Source organism: Clytia hemisphaerica, unplaced genomic scaffold (genome assembly GCF_902728285.1).
Source record: "Clytia hemisphaerica strain Z4C2 unplaced genomic scaffold, Clytia hemisphaerica genome assembly, whole genome shotgun sequence".
NCBI lineage: Eukaryota > Metazoa > Cnidaria > Hydrozoa > Leptothecata > Clytiidae > Clytia > Clytia hemisphaerica.
Window position 1 is genome coordinate 1 of NW_027103372.1, and position 13,572 is coordinate 13,572.

Genomic DNA, 13,572 nt, shown 5'->3' on the forward strand with positions numbered 1-13,572 from the left:
ACACATTTCGGACCTAATACACTGTGTCATTCTTGCCTCCCCAAGATCTTCACCTGTTTACACTGTTAACAACATTTCGACCCTCTGACGTAAAAATTAACTCTTCTAAAGTACCAGGGCCCTAAACGATTCCTCCAATTATACGGTACTGGCCTCTTTAAGTCGCAGAATCGTTTATCGGCCCTGGCTCGCGAGGGTGCCCTCGACCCTTGGAAAAAAGCCGACCCTCGACCAAAATACAATAAAAAGCCGACCCTGGGTAAAAAAACAGTTTTTTTGGCAGTGTTTTTTTAAATATAAAAGTTGAGCAGACAAGCAGGGGGTGGATGGGATACACATGCTTTTTTATTATAAGAATAATGAATATGTCAACCTGCTTTTTGATGTTTTACTGTAAGTGGAAGATAATATAATATCTCTCGTCGTGCATCAAGGTAAAACGTAAATATTAATTAAGCCTAGGATATATATGGATACGAGGCTGATTATACATATTGGTCAATAATATGATATGATGCCCCGGGGGGGGGGGGGTCTTGTGAAGAATATTCTCATCCTCCCCCTCCCCCCCCATCGACGACTATTCTTGAAGTATTCTTTAATTATGTTCTAATGATCAGTTTTTGGAATATTCATCCAAAAAAAAATCTTATACTAGCAAGTAGCTGTCGCTAAGAATGCCCCGCAAAGCTTCCTTTCGAAATATCCCTAAGTAAGCAAAATAGCGCATGTTTAGATTTTAAATTCGTTTTATCGATAAAATTTAAGTCGGAGGAAGAAAGCTTGGTTTCAACTTTAATTTTGAGATGACATGCGATAGACGGTCGCTCACATCTCAAATAGAGAAGTTATCGCTCACATGTTATCACAGTGGAAACGCCAAAAATTCTGAAATTGATTTGATTCTTATAAAGTAGACACTTATAATGAAAATAAATATGCTCATCTTTTTCGCCATACTTTGTTTACTTTCTAATAATTAATCACCGAAAGATATATTGCCTTCAATCAAGAGTTATTGATTTGATTCTTATAAAGAAAATGCTTATAATAAAAATAAATATGATCTTTTTCACCATCCTTTGTTTACTTTCTAATAATTAATTACCAAAAGATATTTTGCCTTCAATCAAGAGTTATTGATTTGATTATTATAAAGTACCAAGTAGCAACAACAGAGATATAATATTAGGTGCACGCGAACATTTTTTAACCGCGGCGGCCCGCTCAGAATCGGAAGAAACAGCATGAATCTAATCTGGCACCCGATGTAGAAATTTTCTTCCGACACGCTAAAGCTCTGAAGGTCGGGAAAATTTTCAACATCTGGAAGAAATACATTACGGAATTTCGCCTGACCGCGTAATTTTTTAGAAAAATGGGCCCGAGTGCAATTTGGACAGGGAAGGTGTCATGGCCGACAAAATTTGGGTCAGAAAAAACTTCAAAAGGTTTCACGAAATAAATTCAAAAACAAAACTTTTTGGAGAAGGAATCATGCAAAATATTATCATTCTTTTCACAAGGAGGGCATGTAGAAATACTCAAATAAGTATTTTCCTTCTTTAAACTGATCACAGAAGCAAAAACAAAATAGAAATAACATTGTACACAAAAAAGCCTGAAAGAAGAGAAAAGTCATAATCAGCATCTATAATACACTAAAAGAAAAACAAAGCTATAGAAAATGAATACTAACCCTCAATGAACACTTTTGTGAAGTTTATAAAGATTTTATCCAAAAAACTTCAGTTCTGGAACACTGAAGTCGGTTTGTCGTTTGTCGGCCGGTGGACAACAGTTATATTGGAGGAGGACGGTCTAAGATAGATAACAACATGAAAGTTACTGATAAAAGCCTAAGCCCATAGGAACATACCTGCTTTAGTTTCTTTGGTCTTTGAATGGTATAAATTTGAGAAAGTGCAGAAAAAATCAGCCATCAAAACAAACAAAAACAAAAGTTATGATTATCAACTTTTCTGTGGTAGAAACACATTTTTGGGTTGGTGCACATACAGAAATTACACTGGATACTAAAACTAATATTCAGGGAGTGATAAGTACAGTTAAACTACAAAAAATCCATCAAAAGAAACCAAAAACAACCATAACAGTAACAGCACACATTTTTTGAAAATTACATCAGCCATGTTGTTTGTAATTTTTGCCGACATACTCATGACGTGGTAACTAACGACAGTGATTTGACGGTCTTTTTGAGGCGCCAGATCTCAAAAAAACAATTTTTGAGCGTTCAGCACGGCCCCGAAAATGAGGGCTAAACTTATGTCGGCACATCAATGGATGACTACTATTTCTCTCCGATGGTATATTGGCCCGCTCCTTTAGAGCTTTAGCGTGGGCGGCCGCCAATACGCCATCGGAATATCAGATAAGCATGAATCTGAACATGAATATTTTTCTGGTGAGCAAGTCCGCTACGTGAAGCAACAAAAGCCCCTGCGGGGCAAAAAGTCGCTAAAGCATTTTTTTACCCAGGGTCGGCTTTTTATTGTATTTTGGTCGAGGGTCGGCTTTTTTCCAAGGGTCGAGGGTCGGCCTTTTTCAAGGGTCAGGGTCGAGGTCGAGGTCGGGTTAATGGAGATTGCCCTTCAGAGCTTTACCGTGTCGGAAAAAATGGGCGTTCGTTGAGATATGTTCACCACCACCGGAAAGCTTCCCCGCCCACAGCGAAATCGGGAGAAATGGGAAAATCGGAATTATCCCGAAGAATGTATCTCGCCTTGTTGACTTTAGGGAGCTAAAAGCTAGACAATTTATAGGAGCCTTTAGTCTGATTACCTCCGTAACTTAAAGTGTATGACTTTGAGGGGTACCCATGCTCCAAAGATTTCCAACATGGCGGATGATTCTGGATGAACTCTACAATCTGGATGATTTTTGTGACTAATCCTGACCCTCGAGCTGCTAACATACGAAGTACTATGATCAGTGATGATAGATGTGCTAACTGTAGGTAATACAGGGTCCCTGTGCTCCTTTATCCTCCTAAAATCCCCTCGATTTGGATCTGTATTTCTTTTTGAATTTTGAATTTTATCTTTCATCGAGATGAGTATCAATATAAAAAAGGGATTGCAAGCACTCCAGAACTCTAACATTCCTCCACTCTGTTTGCATACAGCAAAGAGGAGAGAGTGACAAAAGTTAAACAAGTCGAGTACAGTCTGGGAAATCCTTAATTAATTCCAGAAGGTACTAAAAGTAAAATAGCTGATTGAATAACGAAGAATTTTGATTAGTTATCAGCGTGGGCTTGGTCGCCATTTTGAATTTCGATTTTTTTCTCCTGTGCTTGGCAATTTAGAGGTTGTTCGTAATACACGATTTGGCTTACGCGTAACACTTGTCTTGTGTGCTGTTGTGTGTTGTGTGCCCTATTGCAATTTGCAGCTTGAATAAATCAATGAAATAATTTGCAATAAAAAGAAACAAACCTTGAACCTTTCATGAATCCAAATAAATAAAAGTATTCATCTAAAGTGAAGATTACATTTCAAAATAAAACGATTTCCAAACCAACGTCAGTGTCTGTCAACTAAAAATTTCTCTGCGGGGTCACTGGCAAGGAGTTACGACTTCAGACTTTAGATTCCAATAGACCTTTTTTTCAAAGAGGCCACCCTGTTGAATAATTATGTAGTCCAGCAGAAAAACAATGATAAAACCATGCATAATTATTAGGGGTCACATCACTCACATATCGATTTTTCCTGCAACTAACGTCATTGTGACGCTATCTGAAGAACCCCCCCACCCCCCTTTCGTAGCGTCATTTACATAAATATACCAAAAATCGATGAAAGTAATTTTTCTTCTCTATTATACAGATATTGATATTCCAGCCACATTGATTTTTGTGCTTCGTTTCGCACGGTTTTAAAACAAGTGGTTTGACTTATGACTTTCACATTTGTTTGTCCCAAGACAAACGGCTCGTTGTTTTGTCATATTTATGTAGACGGTCCGTCACCGCGGCCCTTGTTGCTTGTATATCAAAATACAGCCCATCTATTTTTTATTGCGGTATCTCTGTTTTTATGATTAGGGAGATAATAACATATTCCTACAAACGTAACGGAAGGGTATTGGATTGGTATCTCTGTTATATTTTATGCGTTTGAATTAAGATGGCAGGTGTAGCGAAGGATGGAATACAAAATGTTACAGGTTTGAAAATCGATATTCTGTTGAAATTTCTTAGCGTCATAGGCTCTGACCCCCCCCACCCCCTCGCGTCACAATGACGTTAGTTCCAGGAAACATCGATATGTGAGTGACCCCTTACAATAATATGCATGATACAGTAATTATGGCTCTCTCTCTCTATAGTATTATAGGCTCTATCATTGTTTTTATGGCTGGACTACATAATTATTCAACAGGACGTCCTCTTTGAAAAAAGGTCTATTCTTGTATAGGCTGCAACTACACTGCCAAATGATCTGTATTACGAAGACTTCCAAATGGGTCCACAAGTTAAGAAAATGAGATTATCATCTAGCACGGGGTTTTGTTTTTAAAAACAAACTGCAAAATAAATAAAATTGTTAATGAACTTTTTACTTAAAATATCACTTACTTACATAGTTTATTTATGATATAACACCCCTTTCTTAAATAAATGGCCTCTTAAAGTGAATTTATGTTTGCCGCAAGAAAGGAGAAAAATTTAATTTGACTCCCGGTTTTTTCTCTCTTTTTCTAGCTATTTCCCGCGTGTTAGTGTAGACACAACTTTCATCCGGGGAAATGAAGCGTTTTCATTGGTCTAAAATCACGGATGGTCACGTGACCAGAATTTTTATCCAGGGAAATGCTGTGGCCACAATGTTTTGCTTTAGTAAGATTGACCATTTTGTTGTTTTGGATTTGAGCGGGCGTAATTTCTGTACAAACCAATGGCTTCGTTGGAATACCGGTTGAAACACTTGTGGGCACGGGAGCCGTCCATATTCATTTGACACAGAAAAAGTCAAATTGACGTTATGAGGGGGTGGGGGGTTTCAAAAGTTAGGTTTGACGTTATAAGAAATCAAAGGTATACCGTAAGTTGGTCTAATATCGACATCCCTCGTTTAATTCCGACACCCTTTTTTAGAGAAAAGAATGATATGAAAGCTTGAATCACTGATTGAAACAGGATTATTCCTCTCTGACTACTAAGCAAAGAAAAACAGTTTCAACCTTTCTATAAATTTCAGCTGATAAAAAGGGTGTCGGAATTAGAGGAGGGGTGTCCACATTAGACCAAGTTACGGTACCTTTTTGTGAAAATCGTGAATATTTGTAACCATCAACCACACTATATATACTTTATAAGCTGTCGAAAATATATTTGGGTATGAATTACATGAAAATTTGCTGCTCGCATATTTCCATTGGTTCGCGCTATAATATCATTACATCATATTTTCATTGTTTGCACGATCGAGCGAACTACATCGCACAAGTGGGCAAAGAAGGTGGTACGCCTAAATCATGGCACGGCGGACCTAGCGCCAATTGGAGCTCTTAATTTCTTTTTAAATAAAGGTCATTAGTTAAAAGAACACATACATGCACAGGCAGTGTAGCTCTAAAGCTCTAAAACAGCATCTAATAACATGAAAACCAGAATATGATTCTTCAATGGGAATCAAAACTATAAAGTGCACTTACAAACATCAATTTGTCAGATCTAACAAAATTAATAACCGCACTGTCATCATTGACAATTAGAGGATATAACGTCAATTTGACGTTATGCGTTGTCAAATGAATATGGACGGGTCCCCTAAATACTAATCGATAAATACACCTTTCCCGTGATTCGTAAAACTAATGTGCGTACATTATTTTCATGCTCTCCACCGTTTGGGCTCTGGAGGTGAACAAACCCGTTTTTACCTGCGTTTCCTTAGGGAAAGTTGGTTTTTTGAGCTTTTCTTAAGTTCTGTCGAACAAAAAATCCCCTCAAATTTTAGTATGCACGCGTGTTCCAAAAGACAAAACAATGGAAATGCGTCAATCCGTTCAGCTGACCAAAATGGCACAAAAATGACAAAATGGCCTGTCAAGACATTTAAATATCTTTTTGTTTGGTAAAGCAATCAATATCAAATAAAATGTATCTTGACAAGGAATACATGATCTTTTCATATAGCCAAACAGAATTACCATTACATTAGCTTTTACCAAAAAAATATATCAAAGATCCAATTTCAGTCATTTTCAGCCAAATCCAACTTTTGTTCTTGCTGAGGCTTCGTGAAAACTTATTCTGTCCATGTGTAAGGAAAGCTGGAAAAATTGGAAAAATCTTCTCACTTTAACTATAATGTCAGGAATTTGTTAGAATTATTATGTGATTAACAAATATAATTTTCATCTGTTTTCATAAAATGTTATGATGATGTTATAAGATACTAGTATGAGTTTAGGCTTTTTAGAATTTTTATAGCTTAGATCTGTATGATCGATTGGAAAGAAATGTCTTTTGAAAATCTAGAAGTAATAATTTTGCACTCGCCTATAGCTGGAAAAAGGTACAGATTTTTCGGTGAAGGCACAGATTTTTCGGTGAAGGCTTGTAAAAGGTAAATTTTCCAGCTGAAAATACCTGGAAAAAAGGGTGTTTTTGACCAAAAAAGCTGGATTTTTCTTCTAAAAAAATTGCGTCACCCTGTTGACACAACACATTGGCAAGTTATCCCTGTGAGAAATTTATTTTGAAATCTGTGACAAAAACGAAATTGGTCTCTTCTACTAATTGTGCTCCTTCGCAGAATGTTTATAATTTATGCCAATGAGATTGCCGTATTTTATACAGCCCTTTATTTTGGCCCCTGTGGGCCTCTCAGTGCCTTGCAATATGGGCAGCTGTAAAATCTCACTGTTCATAACACCTCTTTTTTAATTTTATTTGTTTCAATCCGTTATCCTAGCATGGCTCCGAATGGGGTTCTAGGTCCCCCAACAAATTTAGGTCCCCCCTAAGTTTTAGGTCCCCCCACTTTTCAGTAAGGTTCAGGTCCCAGTTGAAATTTAAAGGTTCAGGTCCCTGTAAAAAGTACTTTCAAGTTTCCAGCAAAGAAAAATAATTTGGCACCAAATTATTTCGATTTCAATATGTTATATATTTTTAAATATTTCTTAAAAGAAATCTAAAGAAAAAGATATATATTTTTAAAAACATATAAGAAGGTTCTGATTGAGAAAACATATGCACCCTTTAGTTCTTAATAAAGGGACTTGCGAAATTGGTAAACAAACAATGACAAAATAAAAAATCAAACCAGATATATATGGCTAATTTTGATTGTTCAATTGTTTTACAAGTTTGTTTTGGACACATGATTTTAATTGTTCTCTTTAATGACACGTGGTTCGCGCAATGTTTACATTTTATACTTTAATGTCCCTTTAATTGCCCTCTGAAATGTGCCAAGAGGCCTAAAAAACTTTTTCCCTAATGGAAGGTTTATTGTCTATTTGTGGAATCAGTTACACAGTAATACAATTTCAAGGCAAGCAGTAGTAAGCAGCTATTTGAACTTTAGTGCAGCCCTTCAGGTCCCCCCACTTTTTTAGGCCCCCCCCTGAGTTTAAAAAATGAGACAGCTCCCACCCACTTTTCGGCCGATTTTAGATTTACACCCCCCCCAAATAAGTGGGGGGGGGGCAGAGCCATGTAAGGAGACTATTTTTCATCTTCAATTCTCTTAAAGAAAGCTGGAATCTGATGCGTGAGTTAGATCGTCAACAAAGTGCCGTAAAAAATCATTGAATAAAAGAAGAACTTGGAAGAAATCTTAAATATTTTCATTTTGAAGAATTAGTGCAAAAAAGTTAAAATAGAAAAATGGTCAAGCCATACAGTACAGGGTTTTTTAATTGATTGCTCACGCATTTTATCAAACACAGGGCTTCCTTTGTCCTTTTTTATATTAGTTTGCATAGAATAAAAAGCTACCTAGGTCTTAGGGACTTATTTAAGTTTATCCAAAGAAAACAAATTGAAAATCTCCTACAGTATTTTGTATCTATCATTTTGAGCATTCTCATACCCCGCAGTGTGATCAGGTTTCTCCAATTTCCTGATGATTAAAAAAATGTAAACCTTCTTGTGGTTACTTGTGGGTGTTTATGCCACTTGTGTTTCTGGAAACTAGACTAATTTTCATTTTATCCTCAACTAAGGTTATGTACAAAATACATGAAAATATTTGAGGACTCATTATGCCATTAACAAGTGCAAACAGACAAGCAATAATTCAATCAAATTTAAAGGATGTATTTTATCGCCAAGTATTGTCTGGGAGACTTTCCAAAATATTCCAACATTTCCTTGGACTTAAAAACTGGATGAAGCTGAAGGATGAAATTGAAATGGTATCAGATATTATTTATTTTCTTGTAACCTCTGTAAAAGGTGCACAGACTTTAGGTGAAGAATATACCTCGATCATTCAAGTGGACCCAAGTATGAAAAAGATCCCAAGCAAACAGAACCGACTCATTTACATGCTTTCAAATTCAGCATTACCCTATATTTTGCAGAAATTTGTTTTGAAGGTGGAACAGCTTTCAAACAAAGATGGCCTTCCTATAGGTCATAGTAGATTCTACAAAGGTTTGGTCATCTCTATCAAGAAAGCTATTCCAATAATCAAGAACTTTCATTTAATTTTCTTCTATATTTATGAAACATATGCCAATTTGACTTTACGTATAAGCAATATAAAGCATGTTGAGATTCCTCCCTCAAAACTTACAGAATCTTATCAATCCACTTTCAACTGGTTAGCTTTGATGATTGGTATTCAGAACATTGTTAGTATCTGGGATTTGATTATTTCACTAAAAAGAGAAATTAAGAAAGACTCTCGACTAGAACTTGTACCTCATAACAATTTCCTGAATGAAATTTCCAAATCAAAATGTACATTATGCTTATCTCCTATTGAGGGCGCAGCATCTTCTCCTTGTGGACATGTGTTTTGTTGGACGTGCCTGATTGATTGGTCTCTTGTTAAACCAGAATGTCCAATTTGTAGAAAGGTTTGCCACGCTTCCAAAATTGTAGCTTTGTATCACTATGCATGATTTTCCGTTTTTATACAATATTGTAAATTTGAACTGTAAATTTATAAGAATTTTGAAATGATTAATATGAATTAAAATGTTTTTTGAATAAAGTGTTTTACAAATTTTCTTTAAACAACTTATCAAATTTCATTTTTGATAGCTGAAATTTCAAGTTAGCCTTTTCACTTCTCAGCATCCAAAATTTCCAAAAGTTTAGAGTAATAAACATTTGTAGTTTTCTCTGAAGACCTGCCACTGATAATACTGAGAGCTGGAATTATTTAAAATATCGTCTCTTTTCTTTTCTTTTTTATTTCAGAGTAATAATGATTATCTATAGAAAGTTGGTTCGTGCCCCATTGGTTTACATCAAAAGATATTATGCAAGTGATACCAAGCAGAAACTCTTGAGAGTGGGTGTAATTGGTATGCCAAATTCAGGGAAATCATCATTGATAAATTGCATCATCCAACAGAAAATTTCAGCTGTTTCACACATCCCACATACAACAAGAATATCGTGTGATGGTGTTTACAATATTGATGATACACAACTGATTTTTACAGACACTCCAGGTGTGGTTTCCTATAGGGAAGGTCATCGTTTAAATTTGAGTAAAGCTCATATTCGAACACCAAGGCGTTTAGATGGATCCATCGATATTGCAGCTGTGATGGTGGATGTGAATCACAAAAAGACAAGGAATTTTATAGATTCTAATATCTTAGATATAATTCATAATTTGGAACCTTTACCATGTATTTTGATTATGAATAAAGTGGATTTAGTGAAGCGGAAAGAGGACTTGCTGTCAATCACAACATTATTGACTGAGGACAGACTCAAAGATGAATGGGGATACAAACCTTATGGCGGTTATAAAAAATTTAAGGAATGTTTTTTCACATGTGCTAAAACTGGAGAAGGAATAGACCCATTAATGGACTATTTGATTTCAAAAGCTAAACCAGAAAGATGGATTTATTCAGAAGATGCAATAACTGACTTGAGTATGGAATTCCAGATTTCTGAAGTATTCCGTGAAAAACTTTTGGTCTTATTTGGTCAAGAAATACCGTGGCAGGTCCAACAGGTAAAGGTCCTCATAATAAATCTCTTAATTGACTGCATTCTCTGTCTCCATAGGAATATTATGCAGAATTTTGTTCTTTTGTTTCATTGAATATTTTTAATTTAAGCTTTTAAGAATTTAAAGAATTGAATGTTGTAGAAAACCAAAAATTATTTGTTTTGGTTTGCAAGGGGAAAATTGATTGAAATACTGGTGACAGACATAATTTATTTTTATTTCACCTTTACTTTCAGGAAACAATATTATTACAAGAAGATCAAGATGGCTGTATACATGTTCACCAACAACTGCAGTGGCCTAAGAAAAGCCAGTGTCGATATGTCGAAAGTAAATTTGAATTACTGCATAATGAAAGTATGAGAGAGCTTGAGGGTCTTTTGGGCTGCAATGTAAATCTTAACTTGATGATCAAAAACAAAAAACGAATGCTTCGTAATGATTATGGCTGAATCATCAAAAGTTTTTTATATTTTTGTAATTTTATTTTATAAATTTTATAAAATATAAAAATGTTACTTTTGTATTGATCTCAGTAGCTTGAGAGCTGCCGAACTATGTTTTCTTTTATATTGGGAAGCAATTAAAAAACATTTGTTTAGCATTTTTAGTGGTTTGATATCACATCTGCATGTTCATTGTGTGATAAGAACAATAGAAATAGCTAATCAAAGACCTAGGCAAGACTTTTAATTGAAGATTTTGACCTTTCTCTGAGAATAATAATAATAATAAGGTCATAATAATTGTAAATAAAGAAATAAAGGCTCTCTCTCACCATTTCACATAAATAAGAAAGATTTCTTTTCAACTTACCAACCATGTTCTTGTTTTCATTTCAGAAAAAATAAAAGAAGAATATAGATAATAAAAATACTGTAAGAAAATGCATTCAATATTGAACAATCACCATCCACCTACTACTGTGGACCATGCAGTCAAATGTAACTTCTTTGATGACATGGAAACCAACTTGGTCACTGCAAGTTCGTCTGTTTTAAATGTATACAAACTATACCAAGATATCAAGGTAAATTACTTTTAATGAGTTACTCTCAACTTCAGTTGAGCTAGAATCTGACAATGTCTCTATGTCTGTATTTATGTCTGTCCAAAAACCTTGGGACAGGCTGGAGACTTTACAATGGTTGGGTTTGACTGAAATTTGGGATCCACTCTTGTTCCTTTGGGTGAATATCAGGGGGAAACTTTTCATTTTCAGGGCCTGGGCACTATAAATCTTTTGGGTTTGTTTTGCTACAATCCTGCCCATGAATAATTTAAAACTACTGAAGATGAGCCAAGTGCGTTGCGCACATTTGACAGCTCTTTAAAATGACCAAAATTGTTTGCCATCTGCCAAGAGTTGTATAAAGGCTAGAAAATTTTACTTTAATTTACCCACTACAAAGTAACCTAACGTTTAAGTTCCCTCTTTTAGGTTGAGAGCAATCTTCAAGAACAAGGTACTATTCTTTTTGGAACCACTATGTTTCTATACTTGAGAGAGATAAATTTTTTCTTTCTCTCGTAATTCAGCAAAATTGAGAAATTCTTGAAGAACCTGAACTACTTTGTCATGTATTCCATTTTCTGTCTTCAAGACAAAACTTTTGGTTATATTTTATTACATATAACCACTTACCATAATAAAACATTCCCAATAAAACCGAATAAAATTTGATTAGAAGAACTGAAAAATCTCTAACGTAAACTAAAAAATATTTTTCTTTTGAATTCAGATACCAATGATAAGAAATTGAAATTGGAGAAAGTAGGCTCCTATTCTCTGTATGGAAATGTTATCAATATGCAAGTGGTCAGGCTTGGTAATAACAAGCGAGATTCCCTGCTGTTATCCTTCAAAGATGCAAAGGTAATTCTCGACCATTTTTTACATATTATAATAATTCTGACCAATATTGTTTAAAAAATAGATTAGGCTTGGTAATAACAAGCAATATTCGCTGCTATTAATACTTCAAAGACTTCTATGATGTCTTTTGCTAGATTTTATCAATTCTTTTATTTTTTCATCTAGTATCATTTGAATTATGGTTCTTTTCAACCCAAATTATATATCTATCAGCATTTATCATCATACCTTTAAAATACATATTTAATAAGATATTGGGCTTATTATTTCTACTTTCAAACAGTTTAGCGCATGTAGGAAATTTATATGACGCTGTCCTTTACTTTCAGCTTTCAATTGTTGAGTATGACCCGGTAAACCACGACTTGAAGACAGATTCAATGCATTTCTTTGAAAACACAGACTTAACAGTAAGACTGTCATTTTCATTTTGAAACATTCACTTTCTAGATTTTGATTTACTGTTTTTTGTGAATAAGACTTCCATGTTTAATAATTGTATCTCCCACATTCACATGTAGAGCTAGAGGTGTAATTTAAAAATCTGAACACTGCTTTTTTAGAACAGCGTGGTACATAATATTCACAATCCGCTTGTGAGAGTGGACCCAGAAAACCGTTGTGCAGTGATGTTGATATATGGATGCCATTTGGTAGTCTTGCCGTTTGGTCATAAGTATCATAAAGCCAAAGATAGTGAAAAGGATGCAGAGCAAAGGTGATATTTCATAATTTAAGATGGTAGAATGTAGAATCTTTTTGAGAAGAAAAATATTATACAAAATTTAAAGTATCACTTAGGAAAGCATACATTAGGCATCTGTCTTTAATAAGATACACACTTTTTTTATAAGAATAACTTCTATATGAATATCAGGGTGAGATTTCAGAGTTAGAACAATAGGCCTATTGTTTAGAACATAGAAGAATAAGAATAATGCTCACCCTCAGCCAAAGTACACTATTTTATAAAAGAAAAGCGTGTATTCAACTGTTATTCTATATGCTTTCAGTTCGAAAAAAGATCTAATTTTCAAAAATAATCTGAAATATTTTGTTTTCTAGTGAAAGGGCAAGCGTGGTGTTACCAAGTTACATGATCGATTTGCAAGCATTAGACACACCCATATTGAATGTGACAGATTTAGTGTTTCTTCACGGGTATCAAGAACCAACTGTCATGTTGTTGTTTGAACCAGTACAAACATCATCTGGGTAAGAATATTACACCAAAGTTTTAAGAAGAATTAATGGTGTGATACAACCTAATTACATGAAAAGTCTGTTCTAAAGATGATTAAAAAACGGTGGCTTTATGTCTCTAATTTAGAGAAATTGATCATATTTTATTGATTCCTTAATTTATTATTTGTCAAAAGTTTGTCTGTCAATTATCAATTTATGGACAATCAATAAGATTTTTTTTTGATTAGCAATTTTCAGTTTCACATTTTAGTTTCAAAAATTAGTCTCATGATCATTGATCATCAAAAACATGTTTCAGATAAAAAT

At 34.7% G+C, this 13,572-nt stretch overlaps 3 protein-coding genes across 3 annotated transcripts in view; all 3 read left to right on the forward strand.

Moving 5' to 3' along the window:
* Window positions 1-2,855: 2,855 nt before the first annotated feature.
* On the forward strand, window positions 2,856-10,710 carry LOC136823176 (GTPase Era, mitochondrial-like). Its single transcript, XM_067079366.1, has 3 exons — window positions 2,856-2,976; window positions 9,413-10,187; window positions 10,421-10,710. The coding sequence occupies exons 2-3, from the start codon at window positions 9,420-9,422 to the stop codon at window positions 10,634-10,636; spliced, it is 984 nt and encodes a 327-aa protein (XP_066935467.1). The 5' UTR covers window positions 2,856-2,976; window positions 9,413-9,419; the 3' UTR covers window positions 10,637-10,710.
* LOC136823192 (peroxisome assembly protein 10-A-like) lies at window positions 7,291-9,259 on the forward strand. The gene has a single exon (XM_067079368.1). It carries the CDS (start codon window positions 8,245-8,247, stop codon window positions 9,109-9,111), a length of 867 nt encoding a protein of 288 aa, XP_066935469.1. The 5' UTR covers window positions 7,291-8,244; the 3' UTR covers window positions 9,112-9,259.
* A 314-nt stretch (window positions 10,711-11,024) lies between the features above and the next one.
* LOC136823203 (cleavage and polyadenylation specificity factor subunit 1-like) overlaps window positions 11,025-13,572 on the forward strand; it is a 62,825-nt gene continuing 60,277 nt past the window's right edge. Inside the window, exons 1-6 of the mRNA XM_067079378.1 lie at window positions 11,025-11,214; window positions 11,626-11,650; window positions 11,927-12,060; window positions 12,390-12,470; window positions 12,624-12,778; window positions 13,126-13,275. Coding sequence (XP_066935479.1) covers window positions 11,071-11,214; window positions 11,626-11,650; window positions 11,927-12,060; window positions 12,390-12,470; window positions 12,624-12,778; window positions 13,126-13,275 — 689 coding nt within the window. The 5' untranslated portion in view covers window positions 11,025-11,070. The remainder of the gene's footprint in view (window positions 11,215-11,625; window positions 11,651-11,926; window positions 12,061-12,389; window positions 12,471-12,623; window positions 12,779-13,125; window positions 13,276-13,572) is intronic.